Genomic DNA, 20,388 nt, shown 5'->3' with positions numbered 1-20,388 from the left:
TCCATTGTGGATCATTAAAGTTTGTCTAAGTCTAAGTCTAAGTCTAAGTATGCTTTACGTTCACCAAACTCACCTGGTCCAGTTTCTCCGTCCGAGACCTTAACCTGCTCACATTTGTTTTCATGTCATCATTCTCTTCCTTTAACTGCTGGATCCTATAAATAAGCATACATATGTATCGCTAGAAATACTTATAGTATTTATTTATGTTCCAATTACAACCAAAAAAACAGCATTAATAAGAACCAAAGTGTCATTTTACTAGGGGTGAATGATTCTGGAATTTTTTTAGGGTTGGACGGTTATGACAAAAACAATATCACGATTATTTTTGATTGCTTTAGAAATCACGATTAATAATAAGATTATTAATTAATTTGACTAACATGAGTATTTACTGTACCAGCAAACCTTTTGTTTATATATAATCTAATACAACAACCGGATAAAGTAAAATAATAACAATAGTAACAACACATTTAAATAACAATAGCAATATGAAAAAAATAGAATTACGTTTTTTCCGTTTTAATTTCTTTGAATTCCGTTTTTTTAACCTTTTACACTTATTTTACCACCATAGAGTGTGTGATTTTTGTGTCATAAATACACTTTAATAAAATGTTCAGTAATTAAATGCAAAAATCATCACATATGTAACCCGGGTGACAAAACCCCATTTAAATATCCTTTCTATTTATTTTTCGTCGTCTAAGCTGTTCTTGCGTGCGTCATTACATCACGCGGTCACGTGACTTGCGTGCGTCATTACGTCACGCGGTCACGTGACTTAACGCGGCTGTCAGACGAGCATAAAACCCGGAAGTCGGCTGCTACCGGTGAGAGCGAGAGGGACACACTGTGAGGTAGTGATGGGTTGATGAGGCGTCATGAAGCGTTTCGACACATTGCAAAACTGTATTGATACTGTGTCGATATTGTGTCACTAAATACTGACATCTGCTGGACATTAAAAATCCCTACAGGCAACCTATGGACCGACTCAACTGACACTGATTTTATGACCTAGTACAGTGGTTCTCAAATGGGGGTAAGCGTACCCCTGGGGGTACTTGAAGGTATGCCAAGGGGTACGTGAGATTTTTAAAAAATATTCTAAAAATAGCAACAATTCAAAAATCCTTTATAAATATATTTATTGAATAATACTTCAACAAAATATGAATGTAAGTTCATAAACTCAGTGAAGCACAAGCTCAGGTTTGTCACTAAAATGTCTGTCAAAAAGAACTGTGAAAAGAAATGCAACAATGCAATATTCAGTGTTGACAGCTAGATTTTTTGTGGACATGTTCCATAAATATTGATGTTAAAGATTTTTTTTTTTTTGTGAAGAAATGTTTAGAATTAAGTTCATGAATCCAGATGGATCTCTAATACAATCCCCAAAGAGGGCACTTGAAGTTGATGATTACTTCTATGTGTAGAAATCTTTATTTATAATTGAATCACTTGTTTATTTTTCAACAAGTTTTTAGTTATTTGTATATCTTTTTTTCCAAATAGTTCAAGAAAGACCACTACAAATGAGCAATATTTTGCACTGTTATACAATTTAATAAATCAGAAACTGATGACATAGTGCTGTATTTTTTTTTTCAACCAAAAATGCTTTGCTCTGATTAGGGGGTACTTGAATTAAAAAAAATCACAGGGGGTACATTGCTGAAAAAAGGTTGAGAACCACTGACCTAGTATATACAATAATATAAACCAAGTCATTGTATTTCATTTAGGATTATTTCATAACTTCATTTAAATAAAAATATATTTTTTGTCTTTTTTAGATACAGTCAATAAATAATGTGAACATGTATCATAACATGGAAATCTAAGAGAACGTGTTGTGAATGAGGATGCTTGTGGACCTGGAAATTATTATTTTTTTTTTTTTTAACACATTTTTATTAAAAAAAAAAAACAGTTTTTCCAACGTATTAAATTTTAGACGCTTTCTCTTCTTAGTTAGTATTTCTCCGGCTGTAGAAAAGATCCGCTCACATGGCACAGAGTCAGCGTCAGTGCGACACAGTTCGCGTATCGGTCACGTGACCAAAACAGCTCATGATCGGTCACGTGACTTTCTAAAAGCGGTACACGCACCGACACAGGGTTTCGCTCTATGAGCTCGATGCATGCGCCGATGCATCGGTGTTGCCGGACCCATCACTACTGTGAGGTTGCTGCAGGTATGTGACTCGGTTTTACGCTTTAATTATTAAATCAGCCTTCTAAACTGAAATGTAATGATGTCGAACTGTAGGAGCCGACTACCGGAGCCGTGGGTCGTCCGCGGGAGTGTTTGAGAGTGATTTATCTGCGGAATTGGTAAGTTGCATTTGTGTAGCCTAGCCGCTGCATTCGTTTTGAATGGAGCTGTTAGCATCTACTTATACGCCCGGTTTCTCTGAATATAGTTAAACCCAATGAATGAAATGTTATTACTGTCAACAATTGTCTTATTGTTCTTGTGTTGTCATACTAGCTTTGATAGTTATCAGTGCTATGCATCCAAGGCACTTTATGAAGCAGTCCAGTCAACCACTGTGTCTGCTAGCACTCTATTTGTGGATGCAGTGTTTACATTTTGATACCTTTTTAGAGTAATGAATATTTTGATATAACAATTATTATATTTATTCTAATTGGATGTATGAATTATTTATTGTACAATATTAAGGAATATACTTTGCTATTTGAATACAGTAGTATTATTTAGTATTTAGTATTTGAATGTATTTTTTGTGTGCGCACTGGAAATTTGACTGGTCCTGCCCTTTTATACAGGCCAGGTTGGATGGCGAGCTTAGAGCCCCTGAACTAGAGTCTGAAGCTTTATGCCTGGAACCGAACTACTTGAACTGAATCCACCCAACTGAACCCCGGGCTGGTAGGAGGCTTCTTAGCAGCCGCCCTCTGTTTTCCCTTCTTTTTTGCCAAAACGCAACAAGTTCATTGCGGTCCTCCTGAACCTTCACTTTTCCCCCGTCCCTTCACTAAAACCCCTCTGGACACTGCCACCACAACGTGGACTTTGCGGGGCTGTTTAATGTACTATGAATTTGTGTTGCGCTCATACCATCGTTGGTAAAAAAACAAGGACTAAATCACGTATACTGATGTTGTAAATAACTGAACGTTGTGTGAATTTATGTATATGTTAATGGCCATTTGAATTTACATGTTTAATGTTTGTTATTTTTCCTATTATTCTTTAATATAATTTGGTACCACTTAAACATAAATCCTGTGTTCAGTCTTTATTACTCTCCATTCCTAGAGCTGAATTTAGTTTCTTCTGATCTAGCCCAGACATATCATTCACTGTTTTATTTAGTACTTGTACAGTGCTTTATTGAAGTAACATACAGGTTACATAACGTGGCGAGCTAGCCAGGAGTGGAGGGAAATAACTGAACAATTTTTTTGTGGTACTCATGTTATTGTTTTGGAAAAATGGAATTATTCGAGAAACATGGCATTAAGATTCCAAATGCAGTTTTGATCGAAGACGCGACAAAAACTAAAACCGACGACGAAGTAGTTGAATTTTTACAGCAGTATGGGTCTATTTCAAAAAAAGAAATTATAGATGAACCCGAATCTGATTTTCACTGTCCGATTGTCGTAGAGTACAGCTCAGGCGCCGCATTGGTTGCGTTACGTCCACTTCTGCCGTATACGTATGTGTGCGATACGGAAAAAGCGGCTTATAAAATTTCAGAACTCGCTACAGTCTACGCGGACGAGGTAGGGAAGCGAAAGACCAATGATTACCTCTCTGAGCTAGAAAGAGTTGCGAAACTGACCGGCCAAGATTTTTCAATCATTCTAAGTGGGGTGATGTCTCTGCTTGGTCAGAAGGTCAACAAGCTCCACACCACCGCCACTGAGGACGAGGATCTTTCCGAAGACAGTAAAAAGCATTCGGCTGATCTTGCCGCTTCGAACCAGCACGTGGAACTGCTGCCACGAGTCCAGCCAGATCCTACAGCCCAAACCAGCACAAGACCCCCTCCGCCAGCCATGTTGCACGGAAATCTTAACCCACCTGAAGTTCAACGTTATGTAGTCGAACATATCGTGAAGAACGGCGATAGCGCTATGAACCTGTCAGCGCAGCGTCTCAGAGCCTTCTCAGGAAGATCGCCCAGATCTCCAACAGAGTCCGATTATGACACATGGCGTGCCGGGGTAGAGCTGCTACTGAAGGATCCTGCCGTGTCCGACCTACAGCGCTCACGCAAGATCTTCGATAGCTTGTTACCACCTGCTGCGGATATGGTGAAGCACCTGAAACCGGACGCTCCTCCAGCCGTGTATTTACAGACACTTGACTCAGCATACGGCACGGTCCAGGATGGTGATGAGCTATACGCCAAGTTTATGGACACGTTCCATAAACGTCCGTTGTCAAGAAATGACCCAAAGCACTACTGCTGTTCCATCCCGGTTACCTAAAGGCTTGGTCGGATCCCGCTGGACAGCAAACATCAAAATCGCTGGCGAAGAATTCAACTGTTTGTTGGACACCGGATCGCAAGTAACTACGATCCCAGTCTCGTTCTACAACCAGCATTTTGCGGACCAGCCGGTGAAACCCCTGCGTGACTTACTGCAAGTTGAAGGAGCTGCAGGACAGGTCGTTCCGTATCTCGGATATGTGGAGATGGTGGTCACCTTTCCAAGAGAGTTCCTGGGAGCTGATTTTGACGTCTCAACCCTAGCGCTGGTTGTTCCTGACGACAAAGCTCATCAGTCCCAGGTATTAATTGGCATGAATACACTGGAGCCGTTATACAACCAGCATTTGGGGAGTGACTTATCCAACTTCCAGCCGACAGCAAATAGCTACAGAGCAGTGCTGCAAATACGCCACCAGCAACAACAACAAGGCTGTGACGGCGTTGTGAGGTTAGCCAGTAAGTCGCCTGTCCTCATCCCTGCTGGGCGCACTACCGTCGTCGATGGCTCCGTCCCCACCAGCATGCTGTCTCCCGGTCAGTGGGCGCTTGTGGAGCATCCCGCCTCACCACTGCCAGGTGGGCTGTGTGTCAAAAATTATTTGATTATGCTCCCAAGCCAATCCCACAAGAAGATTCCGGTCATCCTGAGTAACGAGTCGGACCAGGATATGACCATCCCACCTCTCTCCACCATCGCAGAACTTGCCGTGTCACCGCAGATCTTGTCGCACAGCGTGTCAACAAGCTGTTCACCATCTGAAAGTCCTCACATCAATCTAAAGCTGAATTTTGGAGAGTCACCTATTCCACCGGAGTGGAAGACAAGAATCACGGAGAAACTCCATCAGATCCCGGACGTCTTCGCACTCAGTGAACTGGACTTTGGACGCACGAACAAAGTGAAACATCACATAAAGCTGGATGACGAAACTCCGTTCAAACACAGAGCCAGACCCATTCACCCTCATGACATCGAGGCCGTCCGACAACATCTCAGAGACCTGCTGGAGGCTGGTGTCATTCGTGAATCAGAGTCGCCATTTTCGTCACCAATCGTCGTGGTCCGTAAGAAGAACAGGGACATACGCTTGTGCATCGATTACAGGAAGCTGAACCTTCAAACGGTTAAAGACGCCTACCCCTTGCCAAATCTGGAGGAGTCTCTTTCCGCTTTGACCGGTTCAAAATGGTTCAGCGTTCTCGATTTGAAATCTGGATACTACCAGATCGAAATGAATGAAGAAGACAAAGCTAAGACAGCTTTCGTGACGCCCATCGGATTTTGGGAGTTCAACCGAATGCCCCAAGGGGTAACAAACGCTCCATCCACATTTCAGCGGTTAATGGAGAAGAGCATGGGGGATCTCCATTTAAAGGAAGTTCTGGTTTTCCTCGACGATCTCATTGTGTTTTCGGATTCGCTGGAAGAACATGAGCGGAGGCTGCTGCGGGTATTGCATCGTCTAAAAGAATATGGTCTGAAGCTCTCTCCTGAGAAATGTAAATTTTTCCAGAAGTCTGTCAAGTACTTGGGACATATAGTTTCAGAGAAGGGAGTCGAGATCCTTGCTTTAAAAACCTGGCCAATTCCAAGAACTTTGAAGGAGCTCAAGTCGTTCCTAAGATTTGCTGGATATTACCGGAGGTTCATAAAGGGGTACTCAGTCATCGCCAAACCTCTCAATGATTTGACGCGGGGCTATACACCTACCTCCAAGTCCCAGAAGAGATCGAGTCCAGCAAAGTTTCATGACACAAAACAGCCGTTCGGAGAGCGATGGACACCTACCTGCCAGCAAGCTTTCGAAACACTCATTGAGAAGTTGACCAGTTCCCCAGTCCTTTGCTTCGCCGACCCAAAACGACCTTACATATTGCATACTGACGCCAGCACCACAGGGCTTGGAGCGGCTCTTTACCAAGACCAAGACGGCCAGCTGAGAGTAATTGCTTACGCCAGCCGGGGCCTGTCAACAAGCGAATCGAGGTATCCTGCACACAAGTTAGAATTCCTTGCGCTGAAGTGGAGTGTGTGTGAGAAGTTTCATGACTACCTGTATGGGGCCCACTTTGTGGTAGTGACTGACAACAACCCGCTCACTTACCTGTTAACATCGGCAAAGTTGGATGCCGCCACTCATAGATGGCTTGCTGCCCTGTCCACCTACACTTTCAAGCTGCAGTATCGAGCCAGGAAGCAGAACCTCGACGCCGACGCTCTATCACGCCGCCCTCACAACCAACCTGCTGACCTGTCAGTGCAGAAGGACTGGGACCTGATTAACAAATTCACGGAAGAACATGTTGTTGAACAGAGTGAAGTTGAAGAACTCGACCCAGACATCGTATCTGCCATATGCCACCGCTGTCTTGTCACCAGTCAGCCCAGCAGTTCCGCAGGAAGTCAGATTACCCTCGTCGAGTCTCTCAGTCTGTCAGCCAACGCAGTCCCTGACTGCTACGCCAGTGAGGACCGTCATGGCCTACCAGTTGTTCCCACCCTGTCACATCTGGACCTCGAGGAAAAGCAACTAGCTGACCCAGTTATCAGAGAGGTCATTTACCAGATTGACACTGGGGAAAAGGTTCCCCCAACGGCAAGGAGCGAACTCCCGGACCTTGCGCTGTTGCTAAGGGAGCTGAATCGTCTCGAGATACAAGAGGACATCTTGTACCGGAGGAGGCATGACGGAGAACAAGTCTCTTTCCAGCTGGTGTTACCGGAGGAGTTGAAGTCTGTAGTCCTGACCAGTTTACATGATGACATGGGTCACCTGGGCATTGAGCGGACTTTGGACCTCGTACGCACCCGTTTTTTCTGGCCTCGTATGGCAGCTGACGTGGAGAATAAGATCAAGACCTGCAATCGTTGTGTGAGACGCAAGGCACTTCCTGAAAGATCTGCACCACTCGTTAACATCAAAACGAGTCGGCCCTTGGAGTTGCTCTGCATGGACTACTTGTCACTCGAACCCGATCAAAGCAATATTAAAGACATTCTGGTTTTCACCGACCACTTTACAAAGTTTGCAATAGCCATACCCACCGCAAATCAAAAGGCAAAGACAGTGGCAAAGTGTCTATGGGAAAACTTCATTGTGTGCTATGGAATACCTGAACGTCTCCACACGGATCAAGGACCCGACTTCGAGTCTAAATTGATTAAAGAACTGTGCCAACTCGCTGGGATTGTAAAGACCAGGACAACCCCTTACCATCCTCGGGGAAACCCAGTCGAGAGGTTCAACCGGACCCTACTCAGCATGCTTGGGACCCTTGAGAACAAGAGGAAAGCCAAATGGAAGGAACACGTAAAACCGTTAGTGCATGCTTACAACTGTACGAGAAACGATGTCACCGGTTTTACGCCATACGAACTGATGTTTGGCCGTTCACCGCGACTCCCGGTAGATCTGGCCTTTGGCTTACCTGTGCGGGGAAGACAAGCCACCTCTCATTCCCAATATGTTGAGAACCTGCGGTCCAGACTTGAAGAGAGTTTTGAAATTGCTTCGAGGAATGCTGCTAAATCTGGCGGAAGGAATAAAACTCGTTTCGATCAGCGAGTCACTCCGTCGAGTCTGGAGGAAGGAGATAGAGTTCTTGTGCGAAATGTCAGGCTGCGTGGCAAGCACAAGATTGAAGACAAATGGGAGCATGATGTTTACGTCGTTGTGAAGCGTGCCGGGAACCTGCCGGTGTACACAGTTCGGCCTGAAAACAGGGCAGATAGACCCAATCGTACGCTCCACAGAGATCTACTCCTCCCATGCTCCTTTCTACCAGCCAGTGGTGGTCCAGATCCATTACCAATTACACCACCACGTCGCCCTGTAACCCGGAGCCGGAAGCCAGTAACCGTCGATCAATTTGAAGACCTGGAGGAAGAGGAATGGAATCGACCTCAAGTTCTGATTCCGTCAACCACTTTTCAGTTCCAGAGTTCGCAAGCTGTCGAACCCGGAGCTGAACACCGCACTCAGCCGCTGACCAGGGCTGTGTATTCCTCACCTGTGCCTTCAGTCATTCTTGTCGATCCTGTATTAGAAACTGAAAGCTCACCTTCTGATGGGGAGTCCTCTGCCAAATCTGAAGCTTCTTTACCTGTGGAAGAAGAGGAACTCAAGCCTGGTGAAAACCCACCTGAGCCTGTCGGAACACCACCAACCGGTCTATTTGAAGAAGACCCACCTGTGGACGAACCAGAGCTCCTTGACCAAGCAGAGGCATCACCCTGCCAAACCGAGCCGTTGCTCAGTCCAGCAGAATTACCACCTGAAGCTGCGAACTTGCCTGATCGTGTTGTTGAAACCACGCCTGTGATCAGTCATCCTAGTCGTCAGCGTCAACCTCCTAATCGCCTTCAATATGCGGCGTTAGGTAATCCTCTCATTTCCGTTGTTCAAACGTTATTTCATGGTTTAGTCAATGCCTATGACGAAGCATTCACTACCTATGCAGCAAACAACCTTTTGAAATCGGATGTTCGCGACGTTTAGCATGCATCAGGAGTTGCATGATCTAAAGGGGGGAGGATGTAACCCGGGTGACAAAACCCCATTTAAATATCCTTTCTATTTATTTTTCGTCGTCTAAGCTGTTCTTGCGTGCATCATTACGTCACGCGGTCACGTGACTTGCGTGCGTCATTACGTCACGCGGTCACGTGACTTAACGCGGCTGTCAGACGAGCATAAAACCCGGAAGTCGGCTGCTACCGGTGAGAGCGAGAGGGACACACTGTGAGGTTGCTGCAGGTATGTGACTCGGTTTTACGCTTTAATTATTAAATCAGCCTTCTAAACTGAAATGTAATGATGTCGAACTGTAGGAGCCGACTACCGGAGCCGTGGGTCGTCCGCGGGAGTGTTTGAGAGTGATTTATCTGCGGAATTGGTAAGTTGCATTTGTGTAGCCTAGCCGCTGCATTCGTTTTGAATGGAGCTGTTAGCATCTACTTATACGCCCGGTTTCTCTGAATATAGTTAAACCCAATGAATGAAATGTTATTACTGTCAACAATTGTCTTATTGTTCTTGTGTTGTCATACTAGCTTTGATAGTTATCAGTGCTATGCATCCAAGGCACTTTATGAAGCAGTCCAGTCAACCACTGTGTCTGCTAGCACTCTATTTGTGGATGCAGTGTTTACATTTTGATACCTTTTTAGAGTAATGAATATTTTGATATAACAATTATTATATTTATTCTAATTGGATGTATGAATTATTTATTGTACAATATTAAGGAATATACTTTGCTATTTGAATACAGTAGTATTATTTAGTATTTGAATGTATTTTTTGTGTGCGCACTGGAAATTTGACTGGTCCTGCCCTTTTTTACAGGCCAGGTTGGATGGCGAGCTTAGAGCCCCTGAACTAGAGTCTGAAGCTTTATGCCTGGAACCGAACTACTTGAACTGAATCTACCCAACTGAACCCCGGGCTGGTAGGAGGCTTCTTAGCAGCCGCCCTCTGTTTTCCCTTCTTTTTTGCCAAAACGCAACAAGTTCATTGCGGTCCTCCTGAACCTTCACTTTTCCCCCGTCCCTTCACTAAAACCCCTCTGGACACTGCCACCACAACGTGGACTTTGCGGGGCTGTTTAATGTACTATGAATTTGTGTTGCGCTCATACCATCGTTGGTAAAAAACAAGGACTAAATCACGTATACTGATGTTGTAAATAACTGAACGTTGTGTGAATTTATGTATATGTTAATGGCCATTTGAATTTACATGTTTAATGTTTGTTATTTTTCCTATTATTCTTTAATATAATTTGGTAACACTTAAACATAAATCCTGTGTTCAGTCTTTATTACTCTCCATTCCTAGAGCTGAATTTAGTTTCTTCTGATCTAGCCCAGACATATCATTCACTGTTTTATTTAGTACTTGTACAGTGCTTTATTGAAGTAACATACAGGTTACACATAGCCTAATCATTTTGTAGATTGTATCAATACGTGTTTTAAGTACATTATGCTTGCGTCAAGTACTTTCTTGAAACCTTTATTTTATTAGCGCAGTCAGACCGGATGTTGTTATGAAGGGTCTGCTGTCCTGTTTGTACATTGTTCTTACATCCATGATGTCATTCACAACAACACAAGCAGATGAGATGTGTTGTGTGTGTGTATGATTGTTTGTACATTGATATTACATCCATGATGTCGTTTACAACAACACAAGCAGATGAGATGTGTTGTTGGTGTAAGAAAATAAAATAGAGCCTCTCAAGTTGCTACTGCTGTCCTGTTTGTACATTGTTCTTACATCCATGATGTCATTCACAACAACACAAGCAGTTGAGATGTGTTGTGTGTGTGTGTGTGTATGAATGTTTGTACATTGATGTTACATCCATGATGTCGTTCACAACAACACAACAGACGAGGTGTGTTGTGTGTACGATTGTTTGTACATTGATGTTACATCCATGATGTCGTTCACAACAACACAACAGATGAGATGTGTTGTGTGTAGGGGTGTAACGGTACACAAAAATTTCGGTTCGGTACGTACCTCGGTTTAGAGGTCACGGTTCGGTTAATTTTCGGTACAGTAAGAAAACAACAAAATATAAATTTTTTTGGTTATTTATTTACCAAATTTTTAAACAATGGCTTTATCCTTTTAACATTAGGAACACTATAATAATTCTGCCCACGTTAATCAACATTAAACTGCCTCAAGTTGTTGCTCAGATTAAATAAAATGACAAAACTTTTCTTCTACATATAAAAAGTGCAACATTAAACCGTTTCAAGTCAACTCATCATGCTTAATTTATTACAGCATTTGGGAAGCCTGTAGTTGATTTTTATTATGTAAATGTTATATTTTTATCAACATGTGATAGCAGGGACCCTGCCATTCAAAACTAGGCTGCTACATTACTAATAATTAATGTAACTATAGCTGAAAAAATAGTACAATAGCAATAGGAGAGACTATTCATCCCTGAACACCATGGAGTTCATGTAGGCTTTATGATGCAGTTACATTATAATATCAACTATCAGAGACAGAAACTCTTCATTTAACATAATATCATTTTTTGCTGCTTCAACACAGCTCAATCAACACAGAAAAAGGTAAAGTGAAATAACAGACAGACAGGGCTTTGCTGTCCGTGACACACACACACACACACACCGCAAAATGAGCTAACGTTACGCTAAAAGCGAATTAGCCTTCACCTCAAGCCAGGACTGCGAGCGAGCTGAAGCTGCCGTTTATGTTTCTAGAACGTCAACTGGCTCATAGTGATGTTACTAGTAGTTGACTGGGAGGTGTTTATTATAATTTGGGGAGAGTCCGCCGCCTGATGCTTACCTGCTAAATGCTAAGCACTGACTACATGCGCTCTGAATACGCACTGCTGATTGGCTGTTACCGCTCTGAATACGCACTGCTGATTGGCTGTTACCGCTCTGTTTGTAACCAATCAGATGGTTGTGTGGGTGGGACAATGCTGGGTGCTGTGTAGAGTTCTGACAGAGACAGGCAGAAGGAAGCGGAGCAGCTTGTTAAGACTTTAGCTTAGGCGGCTACTTTATATGTTCGTGTGGAAACTCGTTCGGTACACCTTCGAACCGAACCCCCATACCGAAACGGTTCAATACAAATACACATACCGTTACACCCCTAGTTGTGTGTATGATTGTTTGTACATTGATGTTACATCTATGATGTCGTTAACAACAACACAAGCAGATGAGATGTGTTGCGGGTGGATTGTTCTTGCTAGCTCTAGCTTCCTACTTTCAAGTGGCTGTCTTCACATTGTTTAGTTCAGGACGTGTTTTGAGGATGAATGAGCGGTACCCGACACATTACTTCCCCAAACAAATGTTCTTTCTCCGCACAATGACATAATTTCACTCACATTTATGTCAACTCCCCGATATTCAGCGTTTAACATCAGATTCCCTTCTGTGATTCCGTTAGCAGTTACGTTTCTGCGGCAATCATATGCCTTACTTTTTTGTCAAGTGTAAAGATTGTATTCAAATAAAAAAATGTTATTATTAGTTACTATGGCATAAGAGTTCTAAATTGCAGGAAGTTACTGACATTGATGACGCGTGAGGTGGAACAAATACACATTTTGGAGGCTCATATGAGGAAGAAACATGACCTTACTTTCAGGGGTGGACTCCAAGGCGTGCAAGACACTGAAGGTCTTTCAGGTACACGACACAGGTGATCCAAATGGTGTGGATGATGACGATGACAAAATGATGGACGTGACGTAAATGATTAAAATGCTGAAATGATGCAAATGACGAGAGAGAGAGAGAGAGAGAGAGAGAGAGAGAGAGAGAGAGAGAGAGAGAGAGAGAGAGAGAGAGAGAATAATTTGCTGGATGTACAGAAGATGCAAGTGCAACAAAATCTAGTATTGATACCAACCTAAATATTGATACCATTCAGCCATATCTTACCTGTTACACAGGAAGTCTATCTCTGTGTTTCTCTCGCCCTCCATCTTGTAGTAAACATCTGAGTGTCTCTTAGTCTCTTCCTCCAGACTCTCATCTGCTTTGGCCTCCACATCCTTCGTAAGCTCCTCTAGTTCATGCACCCTGTAACACAACAGTTACACATCTGTTACACAACAATTTCACATCATATACTCTGTAACAACAATTACACATCTGTAACACCACAATTTCACATCATATACTCTGTAACAACAATTACACATTTGTAACAACAATTTCACATCATATACTCTGTAAGAACAATTACACATTTGTAACACAACCATTTCACATCATATACTCTGTAACAACAATTACACATTTGTAACAACCATTTCACATCATATACTCTGTAACAACAATTTCATATCTGTAACACAACAATTACACATCATGCACCTTGTAACAGACCAGTTACACATCTGCAACAATTACACATCATGTAACAGTTACACATATGTAACACAACAATTACACATGTAACAACAGTTACACATCATATAACAACAGTTACACACATGTAACACAACAATTACACATTTGTAACAGTTACACATATGTAACAACAGTTACACATCATGTAACAACAGTTACACATCTGTAACACAACAATTACACATCATGCACCTTGTAACAGACCAGTTATACATCTGTAACAATAATTACACATCATGTAACAGTTACACGTCTGTAACACAACAATTACACATAATGCACCTTGTAACAGACCAGTTATACATCTGTAACAATAATTACACATCATGTAACAACAGTTACACATCTGTAACACAACAATTACACATATCTTATATGAAGTTTAACACTTTTAATGATAAGGACGTTAAACTTTATTCTAGTCATATATATATATATATATATATATATATATATATATATATATATATATATATATATATATATATATATATAAGTTAACTTTTAACTTTTTAACTTTAACTTTAAATGCCCACCTGTGACATTATTGCCATCAGTCATCAAAACAAAAATGGCGGATAGCTACGGTGGCCGAGAAAAGGTGACAACAAATGCAAATGCCACAAGACAATATCATAAACTACAACAACTTTCAGCGACAGCACAACAAATAACACAACACCATAATATAAAACCACAACACGAAGGAGGCAATGGACACAACAGCCATGACAGCAAAGCAAGTAACGGCAACATACCAACTTCCTGAACGTTGTATTTTGTATTATTGACAAAGTAAAACACATTATTCATGACTAAAAAGTGGTCACATTTTTCTACTTTCCGTCCAAGGAAGTCGGTGAGTCGCCAAAACCTGTCCGCTGTCACTTCCGTTGTGTCTTTGTAGTATCGTGCAATGGCTTTATGCTGTTTTGTTGTCTTTGTATTGTGTTATGGCTTAATGTTGTCGTGTTATATTAATATGTTTTGGTTTCATGTTGTCGTTGTCATGATCCGTAGTCCGGATCATGTTTTGTTTAGTTATGTTCTGTTAGTTTTGGACTTCTTTAGTTCCCGTTTAGGCTTCCTTGTTTGCTTTTATCACCATGGCGACTTATTGTGTTCACCTGTCTCTGATTAGTGCTCGCCCGCTCACCTGCTTCCCGAGCACTAATCAGAGGCATTATTTAAGTTGGCTTTGCCAGTCAGTCGGCCTGGCTTCACTGTTTATGTCACATTGTTTGCGTCACGTTTTGACCAAGTAAGTTTCCTTGTCCATGCCATAGCTTCTGCTAAATAGTAGCTCCATGTGTTTTACGCACGCTTGCCTTTTTTGTTGTGTTGTTTGTGTTTTTGGTAGTTGAGTGATTTATGTTAATAAATCCAAGCCTACCTTTACGCCTTCGTCCGGAGCCGTCTTTTGCATTGAGAGAACGAACCGCAGCAAGCTGCATAACCCACGCGTGACAGTCGTGTTATATTAATGTGTTTTGGTTTCATGTTTTCGTGTTATATTAATGTGTTTTGGCTTTATGTTGTCGTGTAATATATATTAATGTGTTTTGGCTTCAGGTTGTTATGGCTTCAGGTTATGTTATGGCTTTATGTTGTTGTGTTATGTGTTATATTAATGTGTTTGGTGGTTGGTGTCAGTGAGCTTAGCTTGTTAGTGGCAACTAAAAGTCCACATTTTAAATCCATATACGTATCTCTCAATCTACTTCATTTACTGTGTGGAAGTAAGTGTAATCGTGCCACGCTTCAAAAAAATCATTAGAGGGTGTGGAGAATGCATATATTTTTGATATAATTTGATGCTTCAGTATAACATTTTATTGTGTGATCACGCTATTGGTACTTTTCCGCTCTGGAGATGTTTGTGCGGCGGTATACTTCTGTTGCCTTATTATCTCTTGTTGATTTCCATATTTGGTCCTCGAGCGACTTGCACAAACATGATAAATCACTCTTCAAAAGGGAGGTTTGATTCAGTTCCGTTCCGTGAAGGACACGGTCCCACTTATCAGCAGGTGCATCCCTCTCTGTAAGGGGGGGAGGGGGGGGGGCACACACTGCCTTCTCACTATAAGAGTTAACTTCTTTTGTCTTACTTTTAGACCTCGCTGTTGTTGCGTTGTAAGGGTTGGTCTCCTAAAGCTTTAGTAAAACCTGGCCAAGTACTATTCTGTCTCGGTGGTCCTTTTTACTCAACATATATGTCATCCAAAAGAACTTGGGAGTGACCAGTGTGTTTTATTCACTGAGGGGAAGACTGGTCTTGTGCATCAAGGGCTAAGAATTAGCCAGATTTTTCTTTAAAAATAATTTGCTTCCAGATGTGTGGATTGTGTTTAAGTTTGCAATGTAGAAACGTCATCCTTTTCTGTTGTGTTTTCTGCACAGAATCAATGGGCCACAGTGCTATTAAAAACTTACCTATGAACAAGTCTGGTGTTTTCTTGTTTGAGTTTAGATTTAAGGTATGCATTGGCCAGACTGTCGCTCTCCAGCTCTGTCACCTTCTTCTCCAGATAACTCACCTGAAAGAGACAGTTACTTGATCAATATATATATATAGTTAGATGTGCTAACTTGTACCAAATATGATCATCTTCAAAAGATATGTCGTAAATTCTAAAAGTAAGTGCGATTATTAAGAATAAGCAAGAGAACGATACAAAAAAATTCCCGCGGAAATTTTGATGGGCCTGCTATCTGTACCCTAGATCTCTGGCCCGGGGTCGTCGGAAGCCGCCGTACTTTGAAGATGGTTCCGAGTGTCCGAATCCGTGAGTTTTAGGTGTAACTGTACAAAACGAGTTACAGCGCTAGACTAAAACATGCGCACATTAAAATGCTAACACTTAACATGTGTGCTAACAATGGCATGCTAACAGATAGCATGTCTCACATATCAAGTTATATGGCTGCGGAAATAGAGAAAAAAGTGTAAAATTAGATGAAAAAGTTAGCATGCCTAAGTTAGCTTGCTAGCAATAACACCATTTTATTAAAACAACGATGCATATTTCACTGTGACACTGAAATCTAAGATTTACAACTTGAAAGAAACATAATGTAAGGATCCATCCAAATATTGATAACGATATGAAAATGTCATATCACGGTTATCGTTATCATCGTGGTATTGTTGAATGTACTCAAAAAGTATTTATACATAAATCTTTAGACCAAGTGATTTTTTGTAATAACTAAAATAAATAGACGCACTGTTAGAAAACTCACTATTTTTCCACTGATGGTGTTTCAGTATTTTATCAGTTTTAATGGCTAAGCTTTTATTGTTTTCAATATTGTTTAGTACTGTAGCACTATAAATTATTTAAATGAAAAGTGCGTAAAAAATCGAATCCATTATTATTTCTGGCAGGCATTATGGCGTCCTACTCTGTTCAGCGGTCCTTGAAGGCAACATAAAAACACCAGCGTCTGGTAACCTTCTGAATTAAGAACGATTACTCTGTTCTAAGAGAGTATTTTCAGATCCGATCTGTCGCTCGGCTTTTTGTTATGCTACAAGGTTCATCATTTGAGTTACGAGCAATTTTTCCACTGGTAGTAATTGTCCAAAGATCGACACAATCCTTCCTCCCTCCGACCAGTGGAACTAAGAACATGAGTGAGAAGATGAAGGCCAAGAAGATAAAGTGCCCCTGACCAGAAAAGTAAACCACTAAAAACATGTTCCACCATGTAGCAGCCTTTGCACGGCGCCTCTCCGAAGCAGAAATCGGCCTCAGCGCCAAAACAACATCCACACAGCAGACATTAATCCATGAAAATATGGAGAAGCTGATGAATAGTCTGCATGACATGTTTCACTTCCTTCTTTTCTCCTGACTCCACAAACTGGACGATTGAACATTAACTTTGCTCACTAGGTCTTTCGCTAATTTAACAGGTATGCACCTTAGTGTCATATGTTTTAGTATTCCACTAATGCTAATTGTATGTTATTGCTAGCATAGTACTGTTAGCATGCTAGCTTTTTTGCTAATTCTGCAGGTATATACCTCAGCGTCAAATATTTTGTTACTTGATGAATGATACCTATTAGCATGCTAAAGTTAGTACGCTGGCTTTTTTTTGTGCTTGATTTTGTAGGTACACACCTCAGTCATATTTTGGTACTTGATGCATGCTAATGTTAATGCATTTTCAACACATTTTCAGGTTTCAGTAACATATTTTGGTACTTGACGGTGTTACAGTTAGCTTTTTAGACTGTATTTTCGCTAATTTAACAGGTATGCACCTCAGTGTCATATGTTTTAGTATTCCACTATTGCTAATAGTACTGCATGCTAGCTCTTTTTGCTTATATTTTTAATTACTTGATGTTATCTGGCCAGCATGCTAATTGTTAGCATTTCAGTTCGGCTTTGGCTCTTCAGCATTCACATGAAATTTCTACCGAAAACGTATTTTCTAGTTCTTTGAAAAAAAAATTATATATTGTAATTGTTTTGAAGGTGAAAACTACAAAGCATTCTTTAATTATTCAGTCTGTGAAAAAGTTTGGGCACCCAAAATATGTACCTTCACAACATTTTATTTGTTTCAGCCATTTTGAAAATGAGCACTTTTCTTTGCTTTTAGTATTTTAAACTTTTTCAACTGAATTTCCGCAATGCATAATACAAACTTTTCAAGAAGCTTTGAATGAGTTAATACCTTGTGAGTGATGTTGAGATCACAGTTGTCGGCTAACAGATCTTCGGTGCTTCCCTGACTGCAATCCAACACGCTGTGGTTGGCCTGGAACAGCTGACTGCAAGACAACAAGACAGGAAAATGAGTCATTCTTATGTAAAAAAAAATCATCTTAATGTCTTATCTTATGTTTTTCTTTTTTTATGCATTCTAACACATAAAGTACAAGGTGGCTAACACGTCAGCTGAAGGGAGTACACTATTGTGTCCATAAAGTTCTTTAAAAAACATCCGAAAAGCACCACTAATCCTCTATTTACATGTTGTGACCTGAATATTAACAAGTATTAGCAATATAGTTATTATATGTGCTCACAGAGGAATTACTTTTAGTGGCGCCATGTTAACATATTGAGCTGCTGCATCGCCTCTGAGTTGGTGAAAGTTAATTCTAGATGATAAATCTCACCTGGATAGTAGAAGGTTGTGGACATAGACCCACAAGTTGGTTAACTTTGACATCCAACTTAGACCCAGAGAAAGAAAATGCGCCCATGTTTTAACCCTTTGTGAGTATTATGATTAATTGTTGATGTAAAGAGGAACATATGAACATCCCATCAGTCTTTATCCCAGTGAGAGCAAACGCTGTACAATAAGTGATTGTTTTATTATGTTTGTATATCTTGTTTAGCACTTAGAAATACTGCTACATGATGCTTAGTGTTTGACACTAAAGCTGCATCTGTTTAGCACACAGCTTCTAAAACTTGTAGATCATCCTCCTTATATTCATACTCAGAAATAGAAGTTTCTGGATCATCATTTGTCCCAAAGTAGTCTTTGTTGTCTCTCATCAGGTCTGCCATGATTAGTCGTGTTGTTTTTGAAGGGAAAGTGAATGTTGTGATGCGTCTTTGAAATTAATACGCCGCCGTATGCTTCAAATGATGAAAATATGCAAATACTACATGTTATTATGAATGTTACTAGATACTACATCTATAGTTACAACGCGTATACAAAACATTGATGGAGGTTTTTGGATGTTTTTAGAGCGCTTTATAGACAAAATAGAGCAAATCCCTTCGACTCCATTGTTAACTGACTCTTGCTTGCATTTATTTACAAATTAGAATGCATACAAAAAGTAAACATATAGTCTTACATAAGGATTGTGAATGATAGACAGCATTCCCCCCTTAAAAAGTGCAGTTCTCCTTTAAGAATAAATGTTTTTCATGTTGTACCTTTTTCAGATCCTGTATTCGGCGTGGTGTTCGAGACTACGTTTTCACTGCAGTACAAAGTGGCCCAAATCAGATTTTTTCTAAATCAGACTGTTTACACTGCAAGTAAAAGTGGCTTCAATGTGGCTCCAAAGTGGCTCCGATGTGGCCCCGACATCACTTGCATGCGATATTGGATAAAGTGCAAACAAAGGAAGTTGACCAGATTCAGTAAATGAACAAGGAAGTAGCAACTACTACTACTACAAAATTAAATGCAGTATAATGTGCTGTGTGAACTGTTTTAAAAGTACCAATGCAGGGTTTCCCGCAGCGCTTTGTTGTTAAGGCGGCCGCCTTAACAACAAAGAGCCACCGCCTAAAGTAAAGTCTTAACAAGCTGCTCCGCTTGGTCCTGCCTCTGCCAGTACGTCTCTGCAGCACCCAGCATTGTCCTACCCACAGAACCATCTGTTTGGTTACATGCAGAGCGGTAACAGCCAATCAGCAGTGTGTATTCAGAGCGCATGTAGTCAGTGCTCAGGCAGGCAGAGAGGAGAGACGGTGGAGTGAGCAGAAAGGTGTTTAGCAGGTAAGCATAATGCAGCGGACTCTCCCCAAATTATAATAAACACTTCCAAGTCAACTACTAGTAACATCACTATGAGACCGTTGGCGTTCTACAAACATAAGCGGCAGCTCAGCTCGCTTGCAGTCCTTGAGGTGAAGGCTAATTAGCTTTTAGCGTAACGTTAGCTCACCGTGCGGTGTGTGTGTGCGTTACGGACAGCAAAGCCCTGTCTGTCTGAGAGAAAGACAAACATTATTGACCTACAGTTAACAACTAAGTTATTTCACTACCGTTTTCTGTGATGAATCAGCAAAAAAGGACATTATGTTAAATGAAGAGTTTCCTGAAGCTGTCTCTGATAGTTGATATAATAATGCAACTGCATCATAAGGCCTACATGAACTCCATGGTGTTCAGGGATGAATAGTCTCTCCTATTGCTATTGTACTATTTTTTCAGCTATAGTTACATTAATCATTAGTAATGTAGCAGCTTAGT

The 20,388-nt window shown here is 41.1% G+C and overlaps 1 protein-coding gene across 1 annotated transcript in view; it reads right to left on the bottom strand.

Annotated features, from left to right (window-relative positions):
- Positions 1-20,388, bottom strand: part of rab11fip4a (RAB11 family interacting protein 4 (class II) a) — a 60,477-nt gene that overhangs the window by 10,906 nt on the left and 29,183 nt on the right. The window contains 4 exon segments of the mRNA XM_072915963.1: positions 74-155; positions 12,943-13,083; positions 15,853-15,956; positions 18,112-18,208. Coding sequence (XP_072772064.1) covers positions 74-155; positions 12,943-13,083; positions 15,853-15,956; positions 18,112-18,208 — 424 coding nt within the window.

Source organism: Nerophis lumbriciformis, linkage group LG24 (genome assembly GCF_033978685.3).
Source record: "Nerophis lumbriciformis linkage group LG24, RoL_Nlum_v2.1, whole genome shotgun sequence".
Classification (NCBI taxonomy): domain Eukaryota; kingdom Metazoa; phylum Chordata; class Actinopteri; order Syngnathiformes; family Syngnathidae; genus Nerophis; species Nerophis lumbriciformis.
The sequence above is the reverse complement of the archived record's forward strand: the minus strand, read 5'-3'. Positions and strand labels throughout refer to the sequence as shown.